The 26,635-nt window shown below is 50.6% G+C and overlaps 1 protein-coding gene across 1 annotated transcript; it reads left to right on the top strand.

The window, feature by feature from the left end:
* The first annotated feature begins 462 nt into the window (after positions 1-462).
* XPNPEP2 (X-prolyl aminopeptidase 2) lies at positions 463-26,635 on the top strand. The gene is made up of 21 exons (XM_058658556.1): positions 463-734; positions 3,761-3,834; positions 5,481-5,591; positions 7,108-7,171; positions 8,363-8,467; positions 8,586-8,663; positions 9,824-9,970; positions 12,161-12,262; positions 12,792-12,873; positions 13,486-13,681; positions 14,019-14,108; positions 16,511-16,620; positions 17,192-17,269; positions 17,864-17,935; positions 20,015-20,075; positions 21,235-21,304; positions 21,803-21,907; positions 22,294-22,353; positions 22,918-22,994; positions 25,341-25,430; positions 26,014-26,635. Exons 1-21 carry the CDS (start codon positions 686-688, stop codon positions 26,206-26,208), a joined length of 2,016 nt encoding a protein of 671 aa, XP_058514539.1. The 5' UTR covers positions 463-685; the 3' UTR covers positions 26,209-26,635.

Genomic DNA, 26,635 nt, shown 5'->3' on the forward strand with positions numbered 1-26,635 from the left:
TTCTTCCAAGCAGAGGTACCTTTAGGTCTTTGTCCCCTCCCCTGTGTGACTGTCTTAACAGCTTGGATTTTCTAGAATGTACAACAGGCAGCTGATGAGGGTGGGGCCTCAGCTCCCAGCATGCCAAAAGAATGGATGCTGTAGCCACAGGCCGTGTTCCCAGCAGGGTGCAGAGGGCTCCCCAGCAAGATGGAGAGAGAGAGAGAGAGAACACAAGCTTTTGCTGAGCCAGGCACTGAAGGAGGAGTTGCAAGCAGGGCTGCAGCCAGGGCCCAGCGTGGAGGAGCTAATGGGAAACAGCCTGGCAGATTCGGGAAGGGCTGGGGCAGGGCTGCTACAGAGGGGTTGGGCCAGGCAGGCTGATTGAAACCAGCTGTTGCTCCTCTGTCTTGGGGATCTTTGGACTCTGGCCCCAGGGAGGGCTCACATCCTATTCTGGGCTCCGGCACAGGTTGCCTGGGATAGCCCTAGGCTCCGCAGCCCTTTCCCAGTTCCCTGAGCCAGTCGGCAAGACAGACCACAGAGGGTCACTCTCCACTCAACAGCCGGTCGCCTCCTTCCCATCGCCAGCCTTCCATCCACCCATCTACCTCCTGTCTGCTCCTGCCCAGGAAAGGCCTGAAGGAAGAGGCCAGAGACCCGCCCTGCCCTCTCTCCCCAGCCCCTCCGTGCATCTGGAGCCCCCATGGCCTGGGCTCCCTGGGGCTGCTGCCTCTGGCTGGTACTCCTGTGCGGTATGTGCATCTGGGCCTCTTGGAGAGGACCAGCTCTGGCCTTTATATTCTGTGCTCAGCAAGGGTGGACTGAGGGCTAGGCCCAGGCTGTCTCTTTTTGGGTTCCTTTCTTGGTCTTGAGGAAGAGTCACCTCAGGGCATATCTTCAGGGCCCTTGTGACTTGGATCACATCTGCCTTGGCATCTTCCCATTTCCCCCACCCCTGGTGAAAACTAAATTATTCTGGCACTCATTAAAATGGAAGAAGGATTTGCAAAGAGGGAAGACAGATGGGGCTCATCTGATAAAGCCAAGACCGCAGGAGTACGGGGTACTTATGAGCCGAGGGAGGGGCTCAGGGAATGACAAATTCCTAAGAAGGGACTTTAAGAGTAAGTGGATTCTTGCTGGATACGGGCCGTGGTGACCATGTATCTAGGGTGAGGGATGAGAAATCTGATCAGCTATTGCAAGTGACTGGACATTGAGAGTGGGGCTTTCCCCTAAACTGAATTATCTTGCTAAGACCAGGCAATGCAGGCCAAGCAAAGGCAGGACAGGGCAAATGTCAAGGTCTAAGTCAAGAAGAGGACTTAAAGGAGCCTCTTTTTCTGTCTGTCTCTGTCTCACTTTCTGTTGAGATTTTATTTCATTTTTTACTTGAAAGAGTTGGAGGTAGAGAGAGAGATCTTCCATCAGCTGGTTCACTCCCCAAATGGCCACAACAGCAGGAGCTGAGTGGATCAAAGGCAGGAGCCGGGAGCTACTTCTGGGGCTCCCACGTGGGTGCAGGGACCCAAGGACATTGTCTGCTGCGTTCCCAGGCCATTACCTGAGAACTGGATCATAAGTGTAGCAACCAAGATTCAAACCAGCATACACATGAGATGCCAGAGCCACAGTCAGAGCCCACTATGCCAAGGCGCCAGCCCCACAGAGGAGCCTTTCTAAAGCTTGGTCAAGGAGAGACTCTGTGTCACCCCTATGGTGTCCTGTATGTCTTCGGTTTAGTGCACAGCTCAGTAACTGCCACCCCTCCCCTCCCCCACCCCCAGCTTCCCACCTTTCTGCCAAGTGCCTGCTCATTCACTCAGCATTCAGATCTTGAGCACCCCCTTGGTGCCAGACCCTGTGCCTGGGGCTGCAGGTGCTCAGTGGCAGAACCTGGCTCTGATGCTGGCATCTTAGGTGGCACCGTTTCATCAGAGATCTGTTCCTGCAGAAATGGGGGGTTGGGAAGGGCATTTTCTGAAATCAGCAGCCTAAGTCCCCTCTGCCCTTTGAGTTTGTGAGACCAAGACAAGCAGGCAAGGTGTTTGTGGCAGTAGGTCTCAGCTACCCTCCTTCCATGTACACATGGCTACTCAGAAAGGCCAAGTGCAGGTTAGGCTCTATAGGAATCCACTCTGCCCACCACCACCACCACCATCACCTTCACCCCCCACCACCACCTGCAAAAGAAAGAGAGTAGAGGCACAGACTATCAGACTGTCAGACTTTTAGGGAGAAAGAGATTGTATCTAATCCAAGTCTCTTTTATAGAGGCACAGGGCCTGGAGGACTTAGCCTGGTACCTGGCACACAGTAAACACTTAGGAAATATTTAACAATGAATATGGAGTCACTCTCCTCAGGTCACACCAAATGCACAGCGCAATCCAGTTTGACAATGAGGTATCCATGCATTCTGCGGCACCACGCTTCCCAGGCCCACCCTTCCCAGGTGCACCCTCCCCCACCTCTGCTCCACGGTCAGCAGAGTAGGAACATGGAAGGGACACTGTAGTATTGCATTCAGATGGCCCGGCATTCAAATCTCTGTTCTACCACCAACTCACTATGGCAAAACTTGGGCAGGTTACCAAAAACTTGACTTCCTCCTCTGTAGAAAGTGAACAGAAACTCCCACCGATCTCATAGGTTTCTTGCAAGTAAGATGCAGTTATCACTTAATGATGTGGCTACATTGTAAGAACTGTATCATTAGGCAATTTCTTCCTTGTGCAAACATTATAGAATACACTCTCAGAAACCGAGACAGCCCCGATGTCACTGGGCAATATGAGCTTACAGGACTAAAGTTGTAGAATGTGATCCATCATTGACAGAAACATAGTTTATCTGGCACATGCCCATAGTATAGATAAATTATAAAGTCCAGTATCCAGAATGCATTTTTTTTAAATTTCAAAATCAGATATAGAGAAGAGGAGAGACAGACAGGAAGATCTTCCGTCCGATGATTCACTCCCCAAGCAGCTGCAACGGCTGAAGCTACGCCGATCCAAAACAGGAGCCAGGAGGCTCCTCCGGGTCTCCCAAGTGGGTACAGGTCCCAAAGCTTTGGGCTGTCCCCGGCTGCTTTCCCAGGATGGCTGGCCGCCAGGATTAGAACCAGCACCCATATGGAATCCTAGCATGTGCAAGGCAAGGACTTTAGCTGCTAGGCTAGCTCTCCGGGCCCTAACAGGGGCTCTTTAAAAGCCACTCTTCTTCATCAGGCTATTGAGTGCAACTTGGATTGCTGTCTTAGATACTTAATATGAGGCCTGAACAACAGGCAGAGATTCAGATTGTTAGCAGTGCTCCGAGGGGGTCTGGGAGTAAGCCCAATATAGGCAAAATTAGATTTATAGAAGGCTGCAACAAAGGTGGGGTGATTATTTAGCAAAGTCCTCTAGAGCATTTCAGAGAAAATTTGATTACCAAAATTTAATTTACGCACAACTTTTCCACTTCACTAGACCCAATTAGATTAGAAGGAAAAAGAAAACGGATGTAATGAGCACTAAAACGCAAGCAGAAGTGGTAATCACTTGTCCACGAAATGCGGTTCTTTTTCTCTGTGACCCAGGGTGCCATCCAGTTCAGCCTGATTTCCCATGAAATGTGATTATTTGTCTCCACAAGTGAAGTGGGCCAGTGCGATGTGTTACAAAGGCCGGAGTGAGCCTGCAGGAAGAGTGAGGCGGCGCGAGGGTGCCCCAGTACTCTCCATGAGCTATCTGGTTCACAAATAACACTGGAATTTCCTCCCGGTTCCCAGCCACTGCCTGGAGCCACTCAGATGCAGCGAACCTTGAAAGGACCGACGTGAGAAACTGTTCCAGCAGCCCTCCGGTGAGACCCGCAAGGCCCCGCCCACAAGGTCCCGCCCTATTCCCCCACTGGCTCAGTTGCTAACCTCTCCATTTTACCGGACTTTCCCCTGAATTCCGGGCTCTGAGTTTTGCTTCTTATTAACTTAAGTCTGGACTGACAGCACCTTCTCAGGTGTCTCACACCACCATCACTCCCGCTACACCCGTGCCGCGAGCCCCATCGGTGGCTTCTCCCCTCCCACTCTCTCACTGTCCAGTCTTTGCTTTCTGCTCTAGCCAGGGCCAGGGGAAGCCCGGCTAGGAGAAGGAAGCAGGCAGAAGGGCGGAGAAGTAGAAAGGGATGGGGAGGAAGGGGGTACAGAGGACAAACAGGAGAAGGTAGGAAGCCAGGGGACTGAAAAGAGCCTGGCAAACAGACAAGCCACGTGAAGATGATAAGGCCCAGCAGACTGGAGTCCTAGCTGGAGACCAGAGAGATTCCTTCCGCAGCCAGAGGAGGGATGGAGATCATCAGTTGAGGGTAGACCAGGTCGTGTGAGGCGTGGGTATACTATCAACAGGATAGTCCAGGAGCCGGGTCTCCCACGTGGGAGCTCCCAGGGTGTGCTGCAGCAGGAAGTTGGAATCCACAGCAGTGAAGTCAGGACTTGAAACCTTGTAAAGCTTGTACTCTTTTTTTTTTTTAAAGATTTATTTATTTTTATTGGAAAGTCAGACTTACAGAGAGGAGGAGAGACAGAGCAAGAACCTCCGTCGATGATTCACTCCCCAAGCAGCCACAGCGGTCAGAGCTGAGCCAATCCGAAGCCAGGAGCCTCTTCCGGGTCTCCCGTGCAGGTGTAGGGTCCCAAGGCTTTGGGTCCCAAGGCTTTGGGCTGTCCTCCACTGCTTTCCCAGGCCACAAGCAGGGAGCTGGATGGGAAGCAGGGCTGCCAGGATTAGAACCAGCACCCATATGGGATCCCAGGCATGCAAGGTGAGGACCTTAACCACTATGCTATCACACCAGGCCCCTGTACTCTTTTTTTAAAAACTCTTTTCTTTATTTGAAAAGCAGAGCCAGAGAGAGATGGAGAGTATTCTTCCATCTGCTCATTCACTCCCAAAATGGCTGCAGTGGCCACAGCTGGGCAGATCTGAACACAGAAGCCAAGAGTTTCTTCCAGGTCTCTCACATGAGCAGTAAGGGTCCAAGCACTTGGGCCATCCTCTACTGCTTTCCCAGGTGTATTAGCAGGGAGCTGGATCAGAAGCTGAGCAGCCAAGACTAGAATCAATGTCCAATAGGGAATGTCCGTGCTTGCAAGTAAAGGATTAGTCAGTTGAGCCATTGCATTAGTCCTTACTGGGTTTCTTTTTTCTAAATCTGCCAACTCAACCCCAAGGCTTGCAATGGCCTGCCAAGGCTTGGACCTCTGTGTTTGCCTCCCATCTCACACTCAGGTCCCATTATTGTTCCAAAGGATCCCTCCCCAAGCTCTTAACATCTCTAGGTTCACCCAGGCAAGATCACTTTATCGAAACTAATCGGTGTCATGAGCTGCTGTCCTTGGTCTTCATCAATCCAAGGCAGCCCAACTACTCCAAGCTGTGCCTTAAGAGAAGTCTCATTTTCTCTAAGCAATGTGTGTGTCTTTGTGTGTCTCATTGTCTTCCTATGGTTAGTTCCTTCCAGTTACTGCAGTCAATACTACGGCACGGATAGCAGCCCTGCGCCAGCAGATAAAGGCCCAGAACCTCTCTGCCTACATCATTCCAGATACGGATGCTCACATGGTAAGAGACAGCTCCTCCCCCTGTGCGCTCCATTGCTTTGAATAGGTCAGCCCCAAAGAGAGGTTGTTCCAATTCTGAAGATGAAAATGGACAATGGATTTGATAGGTCATGGGAAGGAAGTACGGACCACACACCTGGTACCTCTTAGGCACTGGAAACATTTTTATAGGAGGGAGGACATCCCCAAATGTCCTTGACCTCCTAAAATGAAACCATAACCAACCTCACAGCTGACTTTGGTTGGCGGATTCCAAGATAGCAGATCTAGAGGAAATGTTTCGGGCCCCCCTGCCCTAATAGGGCTAGAATGAGGGCTAGGGATTGGAGGACTGGAATGCTCCAAGCTTCCATTCAGCTCAGGCCTGCCCATGACCTGTTGCAGGGGTAGGATGTTGAGTGAGACAAGGCAGAGTTCTAGACTACACCCAGTGAGAGGAGAGATTGGGAGATGGGGGAGGGACAGGGGGCAACATGGACAGCCAATAAGATGGCCTGAGAAAAAACTACTTTTCACAAAGCAATACCTCTGCTTACTCACTCCACTGCTTCTCACTACTGCTCCATCACTATCCCACCTACCTTTCCCAACGCCATCCCTGCTAAAAGGGAAGGCAGTGTCAGAGTTAATGAACTTTCCTGAGTTAGGACTGGAAGTTAACTATCTGAACTTCTCTGAGTCTCAGGTTTCTCTTCTGCGAGGTGAGTATGATGTGATCTGTCTCCAGGAGTTAGGAGGTGTAGAATCATCCTTCCATATTCTTAGAGGATTCCCTATCCAGATGCCCCCAGCTTGGATACCAAAATTCATGGATGTTCAAGTCTCTTGTATTAAATGGCCTAGTGTTCGCATTAGAATCTACACAATCTTCCCATATACTTGAAATCATCCCTAGGCTGCTTATGGTACCTAATACAATGAACACTATGTTGTTTAGGGAACAATTACAAGAAAAGAAGTCTGTGTTCAATGCAGATACAATTTAATGTATTAATATTAATATATTAACATTAAGTTAATATTAATTTTATATATACATATATATATATCTTTGCGATCAGTAGTTGGTTGAATCTGCAGTATGGAACCTGCAGCTACAGAGGGCTGACATTGCTAATGTATGGGGCCTGCTGCAAAAGTGAGTTATGCTGTGCTAGACTGGAGAGCGAGGGAGAGGAGATAGTTCAAGAGGAGAACCCAGAAGAACCAAAAGATCTGATCTTACATGGCACAGAATGTGCACTCTGGCCAGGGCGCCAACTCTTATGCAGGCCAGTCCCAGGTAACATTGAGTCCAGTTCTAGATGGTGAGATTGGGACTCTAAAACACACACAGTTGTTCAAAGGAGAAATAGAAGGCTAGGAGAGTGACGGAGGGCTTTCTGGAAGAGGTGTCAAGAGCCTTGTAGGAATAGTAGGATCTAAGCAGATAGAAAGAACTGGGCTGTGCTTGGGGGACTTGCCCTAGGGTCTGTCTCCATGGAAGAGAGTTACTGGGGGTGTTATTGCTTTCCTAGAGCGAGTACATTGGCAGCCAAGACGACAGGCGTGCATGGATCACAGGCTTCACAGGGACTGCAGGTAATGACCAGGACCCGCCCTCATTGCTTCTGCTGCAAGATTGAGACAGAGGGTCCCAAAGGACCTGGCCTGGCTAGGTCCTTGGCAGCCAGGACGCCTCCCAGTGTCTATAGTGTCCAAAAGTCCCTCTGTCACCCCAGAGCATCAGGTTTCCCAGGGCACACATCTCATGGCCCAGCAGCCACATTTCTGTGCAGAAAGAAGGCAGGCAACTTTATGCCCACCTTCCCATGCCCACCCACTGTCTTGGCCATGACCATATGGTGCCAAGCACTCCTGGGGCTATACTTTCGCATTCTGCCTCTCAGGGGCTCACTAATGCCCTTCACATGATGGTTCAACAGCAGACAACGTTTTGCTTTGCCTGTCTTTATGGCCAACATAACACTAGCTGGCCCAAGGAGCCACAAGCGTTGAGGCCCTTTGTAAGGTCTCCAGTTCTGCAAAGGAACTTGGAGGGCTCCAGGCTGCCCTGAAATGCCTAGTGGGGCCTCTTCTCTCCACTGAAGCCACTGGTTTGTCTTCCCTATGGGCCACCAAATCTTTGTTGTTGTTGTTTCTAAGATCCATTCATTTTTATTGGAAAAGTAGATTTACAGAGAGGAGAGACAGAAAGATCTTCCATTCCACTGGCTCACTCCCCAAGTGGCTGCAACAGCCAAAACAGAGCTGATCCAAAGCCAGGAGGCAGAAACTTCTTCCATATCTTCCACATGGTTGCAGGGACCCCAAGGCTTTGGGCCGTCCTGTATTGCTTTCTCAGGCCATAAGCAGGGAGCTGGATGGGAAGTAGAGCAGCCAGGACAAGAACTGGAGCTCATACAGGATGCCCTCGCTTACAAGGGGAGCATTAACCAATTGAACCATCACACCAGGCCCAAGCCACCAAATCTTGACCCTGAGAGCACCCACACACACTTTGTGGCACCACCAAAACCAGACCCCACTACCTTCCCTGCTAAAAGTCCTCATCCCCACATACCCACCCACCCAAATCACAAGTGCTTAACGCAGCACACTCTTTATGTTGCACCTACCACCACCTCCAGGTTCTGTCACATTTCTTGCCACACCTCCTTCCCTGAAGCCCCTGGTGACACTCTCAGAGCCAGCACCAGGTGGCCCTTCCTCCCAGCAGAGCCACCTTCCTCACCTTCCCCTGCCCTTCCAAGTCTGTCTGTTCTTGGCTAGGAACTGCTGTGGTGACCATGGACAAAGCAGCTCTCTGGACAGACAGTCGCTACTGGACTCAGGCGGAACGGCAGATGGACTGCAACTGGGAACTCCACAGGACAGGTGGGGAAGATGTAGGCGAGGGGGGTGCATGGCAGGACTGTCACAGGCAGAAGCCTGGCTGAAGGGCCTGAGACTTGCCCTGTAAGTGACTTCTGCACTCCTTCCTGTCTCTCAATAGGTGCCATTGCCAGCTGGATTCTTGCGGAGATTCCTGCAGGAGGACGTGTGGGCTTCGACCCCTTCCTCTTCTCCATCAGTATGTTCTTTCATCAGTCCCTGGCCTTGTCCATGCCCATGAGAGTCACTCAAGCTTCCCTGGGATGTCATGAACCCTAACCTTGGTAGAAGGACAGCCTGTGTGACCATCAAGGCAGAACATTTTGAACTTGTGGAAGGGGAACATTTTGTAGGAAGAATGTATTCATGGAATATATAATTAAAATAAGAGGTTTTTAATGAATATATATTTTTAGATTTATTTTTATTAATAAGTCAAATTTTTACAGAGAGAAGGAGGGACAGAAGGAGGGATCTTCCATTTGCTGGTTCATTCCCCAAATGGCCACTATGGCCAGAGCTGGACTGGTCCTAAGTCAGGTGCTTCTTCGCTATCTCCCATATGGGTACAGGGTCTCAAGAACTGGAGCCATCCTCTGCTGCTTTCCCAGGTGCATTAGCAGGGAGTTGGATCAGAAGGAGAGGAGCCAGACCTGGAGCTGATGCCCATATGTGATGCCAATGCCTACCATATACCACAGCATCAGCCCTTAATGAACATAGTTTTTTAGTCATGAGTAAAGAAGCCCACCTTAGAAGACTCAGGGAATCACTAAATGGAGTGGATTAATAGGATATCCTTGAAACCAGAACACTCCCTCTGTGCCCTGGAGCACTGCCAGTTGTGGTATTCAAAGCATTTGGTGGCCCTCTTGTGGAAGGTGGCTCAGAAGGATCAAAGGAGATGGGAGAGCTTTTAAGTTAAAAAAGCACAGATGTCTCTGAGCTCTGCTGCCCAGCCAGCTGGTCAACCCATGCACTCAAAGGCAACGTACTCCTGAACACACATTGAAGAGCCCACTTTCCAACTGGCCTCTTTGCCAGCCTTCCAGTGGCCTGAACATCACCATCCCTTTCGACTAGGCCGTTGAAGCCCAGTTGAAATGATTACCCAGAAGGGAGACTACACAGTCAATGGGATTAAGCAGAGGAGTTTAGCCAATCAGTGGTCGACAGGGTGGGGGTGAGTTCAGGGAAGTTAGGTTCGAAAACAAGGTAGAGAGGGAGGAGGAGTGGTGTGTCCAAGATGGAGCATCGGGCAGCTAGGGTGCATGGTGGAACAGAAAGTGAAGGGGAGCTGGGTTAGCTTTGTTTGAATCACACAGACAAGGGACAAGGAACTCCTTTCTGTCTCCACAGACTCCTGGCAGAGTTATGATGTGGCCCTGCAAGACTCCAACATAGAACTGGTGTCCATTACAGCCAACCTGGTGGATCTGGTGTGGGGCTCAGAGAGGCCCCTGCTGCCCAGTCAACCCGTCTATGCCCTGCAGAAGGATTTCACAGGTAATTCAGTAGGTCCATTCTCTTTCCCAACTCAGAACAACACGGGTCCCTGCTCCTGCTCCTTTGGCTGAAAAATCTATCATCAGAGATAGCAAAGCCTTGACTCTCAAGTCTCAGCCTGCTCCTGGCTCGCCTGCTTTACCATGAATATGTATGAGTCCCCTCCCAACAGACACCCAGAGGCTCAGAGGCTGAAGTGCCACAGAACGTATTCACGAAATGCTGGAGTCAGGAATGTTATGATTTGAAGGAAGAAAGGAAACAAGAACCAGATGATTTTTTAAAAAAAAAAACTGTCCCTTTAGAGAGAGAGAGAGGGAGAATGAGAGAAAGAGAGAGAGAGAGAATGAGTGTGTGTGTGTGTGTGTGTGTGTGTGGTAAAGTCTGGTCAGACCTGAATCCTCTTAACCTGGACTTCCGACCCTCTAAATGCTGAGTGATTTGCATTCGTGAGATGGCTGGGGTCCCATGAGCTGGAGGTGGAGAGAGGAAGGAAACAGCTAAATTGGAGGGTCAGTCTGTGGCATGCATTAGTGTTTAGGTTTGGACTGGACCACAAAGGAAAGTGAAGTGACCCAGAAAAAAAATCTAACCCCAACATTGACCTCCTGGATACCGTCTACATACACCATGAAAGAACTGCTTGCTCTCTGCATCTTGGCTGTAGTAATGGATCTCCTGATGAGCGCCAAGCTGCTAGTTGTGAATCCGCGTTGACCAGCAACCACCCCTACCTCCTCAAGGATTCTGAATGAGCCAATGAACTTGGACTCCAAGCCTTACCAGGGAATCTAAGAGGCTCCTTTCCACAGGCAAGTCCATGCACATTTTTGTGTGTCCATGGAAAGGAGTCAGAAGAACAGGAGAGAGATTTCAAAATAGCAGTGATGATGAAAAAAATGAAAACTATATCCAAGTTTTTCTCTTTTCTGGTATAATTTGCAGAATCCTTCTTTCTACAGCTTGACACTGACTCTAAAGAAATTTGGTATCTCAGACTTTTAAGTCATAAATAAATCTCATTTCATTCAGATAAAGAAGATCACAGTTACGCCAGGAAGGAAAAGGAGTTAGAAGAAACAAAACCTTCCAGACCCTAGAAGAGGACTCGCTTAGGTTTTCTCACTTCTAATGAGCCATCATAGGCTGCTAGTGTTCCATGAAAGCCTTCTGGTGCCAAAGATGGGCATGCAATCAACTGCAGTAGGCTTGCAGAGATGAGAAAGCCCTGGCAGGTTTTAAAGGCGGCAGGGGTTAAGGCTAAGGGCACAGCAAGGAAAGTGAACAACTTGAAGACACGTGCATGAATCACACCATTTGCATTTGATTTCACTTGTCTTCTTGGGAATATTTCCCGGCTAAACAATTATGAAAGCATAATTCTAAATGAAAGAAGCCAGCCAGGGAAGGCCATATATCGTACAACTCCATTTTGCCTGAAATACTCTGAGTAGGCCAATCCCTAAACGCAATAAAGAGATTAGTGGTTTCCTGGGGAGAGGAGAGGAGGGAAGAATGGGGAATAGACTCTTTAATGGGTGCAAGGCTTCCTTCTGGAATGAGGAGAATGTTGTAGAATTTGAAAATTAAATGCCTACATGAGTCATTTTATGTCTCAGTCTCCTGATAAGTGAAATGGGGCCACTAAGAATTAAAAGAATCTGCAAGAAGTGTTTAGCCCAGTACCCATGGCTTAGTAAGTACTGAGGTCACACTGCAAGGCAGAGTTGAACAGGGTCCTAACCCTGGTGCTAACCCTTCGGATAGGGCTGCTCTCCTTAATTCTGTTCTGCATGCTTGCTTATCTGTCAGAAAACTCTATCAAATCTACCATGCTTGAAGACATTACTCTACAAGCTTCACAAATATTAATTAGGTGAGCCTCACAGTGATTCTATAGAACTGGATCCTATTATTACAACCTGTCTCCATTTTACAGATATACAGAACAAGTCACAGGGGTTAAGCCCTCTATTCAAGGTCACCTAACTGGTAGTGGTCCAAACAGCATTTGAGCCAAGCCCAGAGCCCAAAGCCCATGTCCTTCCATGACTGCACAAGTCAGGCCTTGTTTGAGGGAAAAAAAAATTCTTCTGCTTTTAAACCAGTGAGAAACTATGAGCCTCAAGGGGCTAGAGGCCACTTGTACACATATGCATGTGTCAGGCTTTTTTTTTTCTTTGCTTCCAGGAAGCACTTGGCAGGATAAAGTAGCTGACATTCGAAACCAGATGCAGCAGCACAGCAAAGCTCCCACTGCTGTCCTTCTGTCCTCGCTCGATGAGACAGCCTGTGAGTGGGGCTCTGAATACCCGGGTGGGTCCTACCCCCAATTCCCCAAGCCTCCTGGGTCCCGAAGCACCTAGCTCTTGGGAGCTCTGTGCTCATGGCCGTGAGAGGACTGAGAGGGGTAAGGGGCCAGGAGTACACATCAAAGCCAGGGATCCCCAAGGAAGCTGGGGCCAGCCCACAGATTGCCACATGGCAGCTTACACTGGCCACAGTGGCCCTGTGCTCCTGTCTCATGAAGCAGACAAGAATTGGCACAAGCCTCCCAACAACCTGGCCACTGTCATAGACACCTGAACACTCCCAGCCTTAGCACCCAATGTGAGTTTTCCCCCATCCCTGGGTGGCTGGGTGGAAGCCCAGGCTAGCTCAGAGCTTCTGTCCTGATCCCTATGGCTGAACTGTGGACAGCACAAGACTCCAAGGTCAGCCTCATCAGCATCTCAAAGGCCCAGCAGAAGACACAGATGTGCTGCTGGCAAGCTTCTGCACTTATGTGCCTCCCGGAGTCACTGTCAATTCTCTCCCCTAGGGCTCTTCAACCTTCGCAGCAGCGACATCCCCTATAACCCCTTCTTCTATTCCTACACGCTGCTCACAAACAACTCCATCAGGTATGGCTTTCCCTGAGCCAGCTCCCAGCATTCTCCTCCAGCCTCCACCCTTTTACTGTCGCCTCCCCCAACTCCCCTTGCCACAACATACAGCCTCCTGCTGGCCTTTCCCCACCCTTGACCTCTGCTCCTGTAAAATCCCTAATCTGAGGCCAATGCAATGGCTCTACCGGTTAATCTTCCACCTTCAAGCACCAGCATCTCATATAGATGACGGTTCTTGTCTCACCTGCTCCACTTTCCATCCAGCTTCCTGCTTGTGGCCTGGGAAAGCAGTAGAGGAAGGTTCAAAGCCTTGGGACCCTGCAATCATGAGGGAGGCCCAGAAGAAGCTCCTGGCTTCAGATCAGCACAGTTCCACCTAAGTTCTGGTCATCGTGGCCATTTGGGCAATGAACCAGCAGATGAAAGATCTTTCTTTCTGTCTCTTCTTTCCATAAATCTTCCTTTAAAAAAAAAAAAAAGAAGAAGAATCCCTAATCTGGCCCACTTGGCTCCCTGTGCTGGCTTCCCCCTGAACTCTGCCCACAAAGGGACTCCCTTTGCCTCTGGTCCTTGGTGTTGCACTTGGCAACAGCCCTCTTCATGGTCTTCCCTGCACCCCCCATCCAGACTATTTGCAAACAAGAGCCGCTTTAGCCCTGAGACCCTGCAGTACCTGAACTCCAGCTGCACAGGCGCCATGTGTGTGCAATTTGAGGATTACGACCAAGTCCGTGACAGCATCCAAGCCTATGCCCAAGGGGATGTGCGGATCTGGATTGGGACTAGCTATACCACGTATGGGCTCTACGAAGTGATACCCGAGGTGGGTTGGCCAGGCCTTGGCCTATGCCAGGCACTGACTCCCTGCTGTAGATCAGATAAGTCTCAACATAAACTGGGGCTAAGGCCAAACAGGTCATTCTGTGACCCAGCCAGTGCATCAGTTCATCAACAAAGGCTTCCAGGAGGGTGGGAGGGGGAAGTGGACATGGCAGATGAGGAAAGACCTGCACAGCCACAAAACCCATATAGAGTATAATAACGCAGCAGGGAGAGTGGCAGGTGTTACCTCGATTGGGTCTTCCTGCTGGTCCTTTGAAACTACCACTGGACTCTGCAAGGGTGACAGGAAACCGCCTCTTCCTTCGCATCCCCAACAGGATAAACTCGTGGAAGACACCTACTCCCCAGTGATGGTGACCAAGGCCGTGAAGAACAGCAAGGAACAGGCCCTCCTCAAGGACACCCACGTATGTTCATGGGCAAGGGCATGTGACATTTTTGGAGCTCCTGTTCTAAGATTAAGGGAGGGAAGCCCCCTCGAGGAGCCTGTGGATTCACACAGAGAAACCAAAGGCTGATACCAATCTCTCGCCACATGCTTGCCTACACACCACCCTCCACTAGCAGTCCAGCATGGCGGGCTCTAACCCAGGCCCTGAGCTCAGGTATATCCAAGTTAAAACCCTAGCTGCCATCTACTTCCAGGCTGGAATACCTTGTGCAAATCAGTGCCCATCTCTGGGCCTCAGCTGGCTGAGCTGTAGGATGAGAGTCATGCCTGGAGCCTTCCAGCACAGCACCGGTGTGGGCTCAGTGAGGACACCAGGCTTTGGGCACTGCCTGGCATAGTAAGGTATAAGCAAATGTGAGACTGATTTCTTTCTCTAGCAAGAGGAAGGCTTGTTCTTGTTGGATGTTCTTGTTCAGAGTCAGATAAACCACTTCACAGGAAAAAAATTTTCTCTTTTTAAAGATGTATTTGTTTATTTATATGGGAAAGGTAGATTTACAGAGAGAACGATAAATAGAAAGATTCACTGATTCACTCCCCAAATGGCCACAACAGGCAGAGTTGGGCCCATCTGAAACCAGAATCCAGGGGCTTCTGGGTCTCCCATGCAGGTGCAGAGTCCCAAAGACTTGGGCCATCTTCCACTGCTTTCCTAGGCTGCAAGCAGAGAGCTGGAATGCAAATGGAACAGCCAGGATAGGAACCAGCACCCATATGGGATGCCAGCACCTCAGGGTAGAGGATTAGCCTATTGAGACATAGCACTGTCGCCTCCCTCCCCCAAAAAACACAACTTTTTCTTATAGAATGTTTTATTTTTTTATTTTTAAAGACTTACTTATTGATTTGGCAATGAAGAAAAAGAGAGAAAAAAAGAGATCTTCCATCCGTTGGCTCGCTCTCTAAATGGCTACAAAGTCTGAGACTGGGCCAGGGGGAAGGCAGGAGCCAGGAGCCAGGAGCCAGCTGAGTGTCCCACGGGAACAGCAGGAGCCTGAGCACTTTGCTCATCCTCCACTGCTTTCCAAGGCACACTAGTAGGGAACTGAATCTGAAGCAGAGCAGCCAGAATGCAAACCACACTCGGACTTGGGATGCTAGCACCCTACTGTGCCACACTGGCCAGCCTGGTCTTAGAAGTTTCAAACCTCTGCAAGAGTGGAGAAAATGGCATAGTGGGTCCCAGTGTTTCCATCACCCAGCTTCAACAAGGATCAACAATGACCAATGTCCTTTCCTCTATAACCTCACCTCCTTCCCTCAGCCTCCCAGATAGCATTTCTTTTGTCAACACTGCAGTGAGTGTTCATAAAAGATAAGCACTCTTTGAAAACTGAGAGCACGCTGAGATCCATGATAAACCCCAAGGAGAATCCTTTGAGATCAAATAGCTCCCCAGCCCCTCTGGTTTTTTTTATTATTATTATTAATTATTTTGCATTATGTTACAGTTTCATAGGCTCTGGGAATCCCCCCCACGCCCCTCCCCCCTGGTGGCTTCCTCCACCTTGATGCAGTATTACAGTTCAAATTCAATCAAGATTCTTTCCTTGTAAACATATACCAAGTATAAAGTCCAGCTATTTATTGTCCAGATGGGTTGAACAGTCTCTTGGGGAGACCATTTCTGGTCTGAAGTTAGAGCTGGTAGAATATCATCCCAGTCAATTAAGAGTCCCGACATAACATCAACAGCAATTTGCAACATTATGGAATTGACATGGTTGTGAGTAACCAGTGTGTTACAAAAAAAAGAAAAAAAGAAAGCAAGTTCTTAACCACAACCTATGATTAGCCCATTGACATTTCAGTTTTAGTTTTATATACAGAACCGACTGCTATATACCTTAAAATGGCTATAAGGTACCATTCGGCTGTCTCGTGTCTATTTCATTTTAGTATTTAGCCATTTGTTGTGTTGAAGTATAATTTTGCTGATCTTGGCAGATTTTAGGGTAATCTAGACTGGCTTGTAACTCTAACAAGACATTTGTCGACAATTAAGGTGCTGAACATTTTTTTGTTTGTTTGTTTGTTTTTGGGGGGGTGTGCAGGGAAATCCCCAACACCATGGTGAGGAGTGACTGATCTTTGTGTCCCACCCAGCGAGGCATGAGCCAATCCACACCAGCTCTTTCCTGTCAGATTCCAGGCTCTACTTTTTGTTGTCTATTTATTTTAGGTTTTTTTAGTTTGTATGATAGCACTCTGGACTCTGAACCCAGCCCCTCTGTTTTGAAAGCCCCAGATCCCTAGCTGCCCGGTGAGCTCCTTGATTGTGAAGCAGGCACCAACCGGAAGTTACTTGCTTCTTTGCTCCCCTTCGCTCCCTCCCCACCCCCACCCCTCCTGCTGCAGGTGCGGGACGCTGTGGCTGTGATCCGGTACTTAGTATGGTTGGAGAAGAATGTGCCCCAAGGCACGGTGGACGAGTTCTCGGGTGCAGAGTTCCTGGAGAAGTTACGAGGGTGAAGGACCGTGGCTACTGCTTTTTTGGCAGGCTTTTAGTAAGGGTGTTGGGGCAGGGAGGAGGGTTAGTAGCCTTGCTTGGCAGGGATGGAGGCTGGGGGAGAGAGTAAGATCTTCCTTGTATGTGGGAGCCTTTCTGGGACAAGGAGTGACACTTTCCCAGGGGAGCTGGGCACTGGCCATCAGACCACATTCCCCAATCCCTCTGCAAGTGGGACAACCCCATAATGCCCCCTAGTGTCTGATTCAGGCATGGGCTCACGTGCCCTCCAGGATCCTGGCTCCAGCCCCTGCAGCCCCTTGAAAGTATCAAGTAGGAAAGACAGTTCCTGAGGGCTAGGTGTCTTCATGCCCGTAATGATAGGTGTATGCGAGTGGGCCTTCTTCAATCTTTGAGTGCTGAGGCAGGACAGGGCTTGAGAACGAGGAGTCAGGAGGCAGAACTAGGCCAACCCCACATAGCTTGGCTGAGGTGAAGGCAGCTGTGACCTTCATTGATTTGGTCTGACTGGCTATCAGCCTGGTCACTGTGCCCCTTCACTGACCATTCCTGGCTCTGGTCCTTTGCAGAGAAGAAGACTACTTTTCAGGATCCAGTTTTGAAACTATCTCCGCCAGCGGCCTGAACGCTGCCCTGGCGCACTACAGGTACAAGGGGCTGGGAGGGGGCGGGGTGGGGGAGGTGGTCTGGTACCACTCCTGGCAGATCCTGTTGTGTGTGCAGACTCAGGCAGGGTGCAGACTCTGGTACCGGGTCCCAGTTTGAAGTTTGGGGTGAGGCCGTTAGTACTGGCATGGGCACAGTAGGGACAAGTTGGATGGATGCCCCTCCAAGGGAGGGCCTGGCATGTCCCAGAATTCTCTCCTCTTTTGTCCCCTTGGTTTCTCCAATGCCTTTAGCTGCCTGGCCCCAGCCCCTTCTCCCTGCTGGAGCTAGAGAGTGACAGGGGAGGTATTCCTCAGTGGCACCACCACTAAGGAGCCCTGCTTGGTTTCTTGGAACTATCTGCTTTCTGAAGCAGCAGGGAGTTAAAGAGTGCTGGCTGGCACAGGCCGGTCTACACCCAGCTTGTGGCTGGTTTCCTGCAAGGCCTGGAGCTTCTGAAAAAGTAGGTGGCTGGACTGCATGATTGCTACAAGTCTTCTGCATCCCACATTCAGGGCTCGGTTCTTGCTCCGTGTGCTAACCCCCCAAGTGCATGGTAAGCCTGCTCCTCGCTCACTGTTCTCTCTCCATCTCAGCCCGTCCGCGGAGGTGCATCGCAAGCTGTCCACAGATGAGATGTACCTGGTGGATTCTGGGGGGCAATACTGGTGAGTCCCCCTCCACCAACCCCCAACACATACTATCTCACCTCTGCTCAGGCATCCTGGGCCAGGCTAGAGCCTGCCCAAGCTTTATCTTCCTAGGTCGCAGGCTCCTTTTCTGACAAAGGAGTCACCTGGATGGAAAGAGCTCTGAGTGTCGTTCTCACCATCATACTTTGGGGTTGCAGGGGAAATAGGGTCCCTGGTGCAGAGGGAAACACACTGCGACCAGAACAATGCCAGTGCCTGCGGTATTTCTGTGGAGAGAGAATTCCCCTGGCTCAAGTAATATGCTCCTCATGATCACATAGTGTTGTTTTAAGATTTATTTATTCATTTATTTGAAAGAGTTAGAGAAAGAGAAAGACCTTCCATCCGCTGGTTCACTCCCCAAATGGCCACAACAACCAAGCATATGCCAGACCAAAGTCAGGAGTCAAGAGAATCCTCCAGGTCTCCCGTGTGGGTACAGAGGTCCAAGCGCGCGAGCCATCCTCCACTGTTTTCCTAGGCTCATTAGCAGGGCCCAAGATTGAAAGTGGAGCAGCCAGGACTTGAACCTATGTGGATATAGGATGCCAACAATGCAGGCAGTGGCTTAGCCCTATCCACCACAATGTTGGCCCCACAGTCACCTATTTTTATGGAGTATGGCCCGCTACAATCAGGCTCAGCAGCCCTGCCAGGTTGCACCAACACACCCGCCTATACTCTCAGCTACTTGTGCATTCCCTGGGTACAGCCCACCCACCACCAGCTGCACGATGCTCCTCAGCCCGATCTCCCCCTGCAGCACAAGTCAGCTGGCATGTCAAGTTGGGGGTAGGAGCAGGTAAGAAAAACAAACTTTGCTGCACATGTTGCTCTTGTGTGGCACCTAACTTGAATACTTAAGACATGACCACTGTGTAGAACAGGCTGACTCTATTCTTTCCTGGTATCTAAGCATTTGTTACGTTGGAGCTGATGTGAATCCTTCTGCTCTGGGAAGCCAATGGATTGTGGGAAGCTTGGGGTGGGCCACGGAAGGAGTGCACTGGGTTGACAGAGAAGCAGGCAGTCACTGCAGGGCAGTGAGCCATGTCTGTCTGATGGACAGGGCAAGTGTGCTGCTGACAGAGGCACTACCTTCGTCGCTAGTGCACTCTCAGGAGCCGACAGGGCAGGCACTCAGCATGGCAGCCTTTGCTAGTCGCTGGTAGGATGCTGAGTATGCTTGAGCAGGCAGAGATACAAAGAGGAAGTGGGTTTGTGGGGGCGTGGCTGACGGGGCATGCTCAGAGCAGGGTGATGCTGTGGAAATGGTCACCTCACTTCCTCTTCTCTTCTCCTGAAGAAGGCCACCATGTCTGCCTGGTGATCTGCTCTCAGCAAGGACCCCCCCAGCCCCTGGGGTCAGGTCTCCCCTCCCCCACCCCTGGGCAGCTGTCCCAGGTGATGGCTGCTGCTGGTGATTGGGGGTGAGGGGTGAGGGTCAGAGTCTTTAGCTTTCAACTTCACTTTACTGGAGCTCAGAGCCAGCTTGTGGGTCCAGGTTCCCGGTAAAGAGGGAGAGGGCCTTGTAGCCTCAATTGCCTCCTCTGTAAAATGGGGATAATGAGACCCTGCTGCAGCATCCTTTCCAGGGAGCAGAAAACAGGCCCTGAGCATGGTAAAGAATTTTCTGGAAGGGGGAGTGCAATGAATATACCACCACTCCCTGGAGCTCAGTTCCTCTGTCTGTAAACAGAAGAGGCCTTGCTTTTTACAGCTGCAGAGACACCTGCATCTACAAAACAGTCCAAGCTGGGGGAAGGGCGGGGATAGCGGGCAGTGATGGAAAGAGTAGCTGCTGTCACACAGCACTAGAGCTCTGCCTGGAGCGCTCGGCACAGCCTCGGTGCACAAGTGCACAAGGTGGCGCTTTGACCATGGCGGTTCTCTCTCCTTCCTTCTGCCTCGTTTGCCCCAATCCCAGCTCTGCCACTCGGACCCCAATGGAAAGCAAGCACACAGGAAAGGCATAGTCCACCCCCACATCCCTTCTTGGGTCCCTAGCCCCCAGAATTCAGCAGAGTCCCACAAGCTCATTTCTTTTGTGCATAGGGACGGGACCACAGACATCACTAGGACAGTCCACTGGGGCACGCCTTCAGCGTTCCAGAAGGTAAGCTCGGGACCCAGCTGGCCCCTCCTCTCTTTTCACCCCAAATCCCCCAGCAGTCACTCCACTAAGAACTCTTCAGCTCTCAGGCCTTGAATGTTCACACAGTGTGCCCAAGGTCACACAAGTCAGTGCAAGAAAGCCCAGGGCTCCTGCCACTCCCCTCTGAGACATCTGGGGCTGCCTCCTCAGCCCAAGCTTAGTCTCATCCCACAGGACTCAAGCAATGCACAAACATTTCTCTAGTGCCAGTTCTAGGTTTGGCCATTTGGACGAAGAGGGCCTGGCCCCGATCTCAGGAGGACTGGCAAGGGTACCTGGAGAAGGTGTGTGCAGGAGACACTAAAGGCTGGGACCTTGTCTCTCTGTCTGGGGCTGGAACCCTAAGCTGCAGTCATGCAGTCCCTGAGTACACTGGGTGCCAAGCACTGTGCTGGAAACAGGCTCAGGGCAGGGGGTGGGGGCAAAAGGGAAGGGAGGAGCCCCAGGCAGGCCCACAGGAACTCCCAGTGGAGTGGGCGAGTTCCCTGGCTGAGGCCGTGCTGCAGGAGATGCCACTAGATGCTTGCACTGGTATGGTGCAGTGGATTGACCATGTTGCCATGGAGCAGCGCCATAGAGGCCGCCCTCAGCCTTCCTCCCTGCCCTGACAGAGGAAGGTTGACCTTGCCCAGTGGTCAGGCCCCAACCCGAACTCAAGGTCTTACCAACACTAGCGGATGTTCCCAATCCCAGGCTGAGTGTGCCAGCCTTTGTTTGGGTGTAGACTCAACAGAACAGTGCCCTGTGTCCATAACCTTCTCCTCTGCTCCCTTCCCAGCAACCTCCATGGCATTTCGTGGCTGCTGAGGGAAGTGAGGCACATGCAGAGCTCCTTGCCCAAGGTGCCAGTTTGTGGAGGGCCAGCTCAGGATTCTGGCTGGGGAATTCTGTCTTCCAGGCTCCCTACTACCTCAGCCTCAATTCGCTACCATCCATAAGTACCCCCAAAGGGAGCCATATGGAGCCTGCAGCATGGAACTGCATGGGAAGGCCTTCCTCAGCCTCCTTTAGCCATCTCCCAGAAGCAGGGTAGCTCCCCAGGACAGTGCCTATCCCTGCACTGCCAAGGCACACCCAGGTCCCCTCCTGTGCTCTCTGTTCCCCGCTCTCTCCCCACTAGGAGACATACACCCGAGTGTTGATGGGAAATATCGATCTGTCCAGACTCGTCTTTCCCGCTTCTACATCAGGTGGGTTGCAGACACCAGGGGTGGTGCCCACAGCCTCGATCTGTGATTTCCCAGGAAGGTGAGGAGTATGTCATTATCCCATCAGCTCACATCAGTGAAGAGACCCAGCCTACAGAGAGAAGGGGACTCACCTAAAGGCACATAGTTGGTCAATGGGAGAGCTGGGCCTTGAACTTGCTCAGAGATTCATGTGGGCTATAGCAGTCAGGAGAGGATTCCAGAATAAAGGATGTGGCAAAGTGCTAAGTGTTGTGAATATAGGAAAATTATAGTACAGCCATCCATTCAGATAATGGGTACCATGCCCAGCATGACAGAAATAGTGAAAGGCTGGGCTGGCCCCACTGTCCCAGCCCAATGTCACCGTGCCATTGCAGACTTCCCTGCCTCACAGAGGCCAGCTCTCCTCAGGTACCATCCTAGTAGTTGAACAGGAAAGGGCAAGGCCGACTCTGCAATCCAGCCAAACTGATTGAAGGTAATGTCTTTTTCTTCCAGGACGAGTGGTGGAAGCTTTTGCACGCAAAGCCTTGTGGGATGTTGGGCTCAATTATGGACACGGGACAGGCCATGGTATTGGCAACTTCCTGTGTGTGCATGAGTGTAGGTATCTTCTCAGTATTTCCCCCCACTCCTGGGGTCTTCCATGTGTCCCACCCCCTATAGGAAAGAGATAAAGCATTTCACAGGTATGGGAATGCCGGGACCTGCAGAGGAGCCATGACCCACACAAGATGATCCCAGCTGGTGGACAGGGCTGCTCCACAGGCATCCAGGAAAGCTCCAGAGAGAGGAATGAGGTCTAGCAGCCTCCTGGCATAGACAGATCCATTTGGGTGTGTCCTAGGTCCAGGTAGACAATGATGTGGTGAACAGGTGCCGCTCAGAAACACCCCCCCCCCCATCCAGTCACCTGGTCTTCTTACCTGGTCTTTTCCAAGCTGGCGAATGCAAGAAAGCTAACAACATGTCTGTATCTTACCTTCCAGGGCCAGTGGGATTCCAGTCCAACAACATTGCCATGGCCAAGGGCATGTTCACTTCCATTGGTATGGTTGGTTCTCAGGCCCCTTTACCCAACCACTCCCATTTCCATCCCAGAGCAAAGCAAGCCCAGGATTGCAGTCTAGGCTGTGCATGCATTTGGAAAGCACACCAGCCACACACACAGCCCCAGGCTGCACCCACACACTTCATTTCCTCACTCCCATCCCTGCACCCAGGCCTTAAATGCCTTGTCCCATTACCCCCAAACATACTCAGCTCCTGCTCTCTTTTTGCCTTTGGAAGTTGGCTTGCAGCCATCCATCCAGAATCATCCATCAAGGGCTAGGGTAATAGGCCAGTGGCACCCAGGGAAAAGAGCTTTCAGCTGGGCTCTAGGGGTGCAAGGGTGAGTCAAGGGTGTGCTCATGCAGAACCTGAGGCCTGGCATGCTGCCTTTGCCCAGCCGATGGGATAGCCAGCAAACAATGGGATCATTAGGGCCGATAGCAGGCAGCAGTCGGCTAGGGTGCTGTGCCTCCCTGCCACTCATCACATGCATTGGCAAGAGACGCCTGGGTATGGGTTCTGCCCCTGCTTACTGCCACTAACATCTCTGTGTCTCCCAGAACCTGGTTACTATCAGGATGGAGAGTTTGGGATCCGTATTGAAGATGTGGCTCTCGTAGTAGAAGCACAGACCAAGGTAAGGTGCCCCTGACATGGGCCAGAATTGTGGCCAGCACAGAGGTAAATTTGGGCCACATGGGGCCAGGCACATGTAACATGTGGAGTCTTCCTTAGCTCCATAGGAATTCCAAAAACCAGTGTCCCTCAAACCTGCTTGCACACTGGAATTTTTTAGAGAGCTTTTGAGGTTTTTAAAATGCCAATGCCCAGACCCCACTCCACAGCAACTGAAGCCAGAATTCTTTGCCCTAAATCATTGTTTCTCGGTGCACATAATAATCACCAGGGGAGCTTGTTAGAAATGGAGATTCAGTATAATAACAACTAACAAGATAAAATACCTAGACATAAACTGAGAAAGCCTTACATGGAGAAAGTCTCTACAAAGGGACATAAAAAAGATGGAAGTAAATGCTGTTCCCTGGAAAGAGGCCTCAATACTGTTAAGATGTCATTTCTCCCTAAACAAATCTATAAATTCAAGACATCTTCAGTTTTGATGCTAAGTGGCTATTTTTGTAACACCACAAAATGATAGTAAAGTCTTTTTTTTTTTTTTTTGTAAAAATAAGCGCATAAAGATAGCAGGGTAGCAAGGGAAGAGAAGAAGAGTAATAACAGAAACTGGAACTACTAGATTTTCTTTAAAGATTTATTTTTCGCAGTTCTTTTTCATTTGAAAGTCAGACTTACAGAGAGACGGAGAGGGGGAGAAATGTCTTCCATCCACTGGTTCACTCCCCAAATGGCCACAATAGCTGGAGCTAATAAAGAAAAATGAAAATAAAACAAACAAAAAAAATAGCTGGAGCTGAGCCAATCTGAAGTCAGGTGCCAGAAGCTTCTTTTGGATCTCCCATTTGCATGCAGGGGGCCCAAGGACTTGGGCCAAGCTGCTCTACTTTCCCAGGTCATAAGTAGAGACTTGGATCCGAAGTGGAGCAGCAAGGACTTGAACCAGTGTCCATATGAAGGCAGGGTCATTTCCTCACCCACCTTCCCTCCACCACATCCCTTCTCATCCCACCTAGAGTCTTGCCTGGGTCTGCAATCACCTCACCTATGTAAAAGAAAAAAAAATGTAAAAATAAATAATTTTAAATTTTAAAAAGCAATGCCATAACAAAAGCCAAAAATGGTGACATGTATCAGCCAGGACAAAGAAAGCACAAGTGTTTTTTTACCATGAGCTTTTTCAAATCAGACAGACATAGTTGTGCCCCTCCCCCCACAAAATGAAAACAAATACATGATTCACTAATTTCCAACAAAGATGGTCCACACATCAGGAAAGACATGAAACTTCATCCTCCAACATGCACGAGTCAAAACAACACTGCAGGAGCGTGGTTTACCTCTCAGAAGGGCAAGAATAAGAGACTTGAGTGATACTCAATGGTTGTGAGCGTGTGAGAAAATGGGCGCTTTCCTACACTGATGGAAAGGACGGCTGGCCGTGTCCAGAGGGCAGTCTGATAAGATCTCTCAGGAGACCAATGTAGAATGTGGATACCTTTCAGTTCAGCAATCTCATCTGGATAGAGTCCTAGATACTCACCAAGAAGCTAATGCTGTGATGCTGATGGTAATAGTTACAAAGTGGGAAATAAATCTAAGAACCCCCCCCCCGCCAACTGATCCTATAAACCACAGTCTGTGTGTGTACTCTGGACTCCTGGGCAGCCCTTAGGAAGAGGGAGGTAGATCTTGTGTTCATATATGAAGCATCCTCCCAAGTTCACCACCACATCAGAGGGAAAGTGTGGAAAAGTGTGTGTGTGCTCAGAGCCATCCTGTGTGTGTGAATTTTGAAAGTGGACAGGAAGAAGATCACATTTTTGCATCCTATCTATCCTATCTTGGTATAGCTTGTGTTTCTTAAGCACCTGCATGTACAGACTCCCTGGGAGATTGGAATTCTGGGCCATTTTTTTTTCTTCCTTATACTTGTATCCTGTATAGAACCACCAATAAATCGATGCATGGAGATAGAGATGGGTGGTAGAGAACTCTAATTTTCCCAGGTTCTACCACACTGATTCTATCTCCAATGGGTCTACCAGACAGGCCCTGGAACCCACATACTTGACATTCTCCGTTCATGCTGTCAATGCACTTACTTTGAGAAATAGAGGTTGAAGTGTGAATTTCACAAGTCAGGGGGCAGCACCAAGGGAGTTGGGGTGCAGAAAGGTAGAGAGGGGTGGCCAAGGGAAGGCTTGGGTGTAGCTGGCATGTCCAGGCTTGACGCAGATGAGTTCCCTGTGCCCGTGGCTTCTGGATGGAGTGTTCCCTCCCCTCTTCAACCCAGCTCTTCTGCCTCCCTCACTTGCCTGCTCTCTCCCCTTCAATGTGCCACCAGTACCCAGGGACCTACCTGACCTTCGAAGTAGTGACTTTGGTGCCCTACGACCGGAATCTCATCGATGTCAACCTGCTGTCCCCTGAGCAGGTGAGTGCTCCTCTGCCCAGCCTCCCTTTCAGTCTGTGACCCACTTCCTTCTCCCCCACCCTGCGCCCCTTTCTTGTCCCAGTTCCCACCACCCCAAGATCCTCACCCCTCCTCCAGGGAGCTCCACCAATGTTGGTGGCACCTATAGGCACATACTGAGGCATCCCTCCCTAGTTCACCCCAGACCTTCTAGAACTTTTCAACCAAATCAGTGTGCCTAAGCTCAGCTAATAGAGAGTCTGAGGCTGAACCTCTGAGCTGTGTGACTCCCAAGGTCTGAAACTACAGGCAATCCTTTCCCCTCTCTGTGATCTCAGTCTTCTCTCATTGCAAATGGGAATGATATTGCATCCCATCATTCCTGGCCCTGAAAACCACATTTTCCCATACCCCTATAATACCTGTCCTGGGGAAGCACCTCTGGAAAGTCCCAGAGAATGCCTGAGGTCTGATGGTGCCTGCTGACCTGGGGTACTGGCACCAATATGTCCCCCCGCCACCACCACGACACGAACTGAAACCAAGAGCTCGCTTGCAGGCAACTCAACCTGGGGCGGCACTTGTCCCTTCTGCCCTTTTGCAGCTCCAGTACGTGAACCGTTACTACCAGACCATCCGCAATAAAGTGGGCCCAGAGCTGCTGCGGCGCCAGCTGCAGGACGAATATGAGTGGCTACAGCGCCACACTGAGCCCCTGGCTGCCAGAGCCCCACATACCTCCTCCGTGGCCTACATGGTGGCAGCCTGTACTGTCACCATCCTGAGCTGGAACAGCTAGAGACACTGGCTCCCTGGCTGACCCTGCACCTTCTAGGGGATGTTGGGTGGGGGGACTCACCTCCCCTTAGCCTCCTCCACATGTACCCCACCCCCACCCCGAGAACACTCCTGCTGGCCCATCACCTGGAAAACCATTGCCCCCAGCTGCCTGCCACCAGGGTCTCTGGTCCCTAGGCAACACTCCTCATCCCAGGGCTATAAAGCTCACTCTGGGCTCCCAACCCCAGGCTGCATCCTGGTGCTATCTTCTCTAGGGTCTTCTTGCCACTGAAATAAAAGAGCCACAGGGCTGGCAATGTTCCCCCACCCCCACCACCACCACTGGCTCCTAACTTCCCACATCCTTGAGACTGCCTCTGGACACCAGCATGTGCCTCCAACCTTACTATAGCCTCCTGGCTCTAGCGTACAGGAAAGAAGGACTG

Source organism: Ochotona princeps, chromosome X (assembly GCF_030435755.1).
Source record: "Ochotona princeps isolate mOchPri1 chromosome X, mOchPri1.hap1, whole genome shotgun sequence".
NCBI classification, from domain to species: Eukaryota; Metazoa; Chordata; class Mammalia; order Lagomorpha; family Ochotonidae; genus Ochotona; species Ochotona princeps.

Bases quoted from the DNA above. Each gene is read 5' to 3' on its own strand.
- XPNPEP2 (XM_058658556.1), top strand. From the start codon at position 686: ATGGCCTGGGCTCCCTGGGGCTGCTGCCTCTGGCTGGTACTCCTGTGC. The intron at 9,971-12,160 runs GTAATTCAGTAG...CTTTGCTTCCAG, and splicing joins CCTGCAGAAGGATTTCACAG to GAAGCACTTGGCAGGATAAA. The intron at 12,874-13,485 runs GTATGGCTTTCC...CCCCCCATCCAG, and splicing joins CTCACAAACAACTCCATCAG to ACTATTTGCAAACAAGAGCC.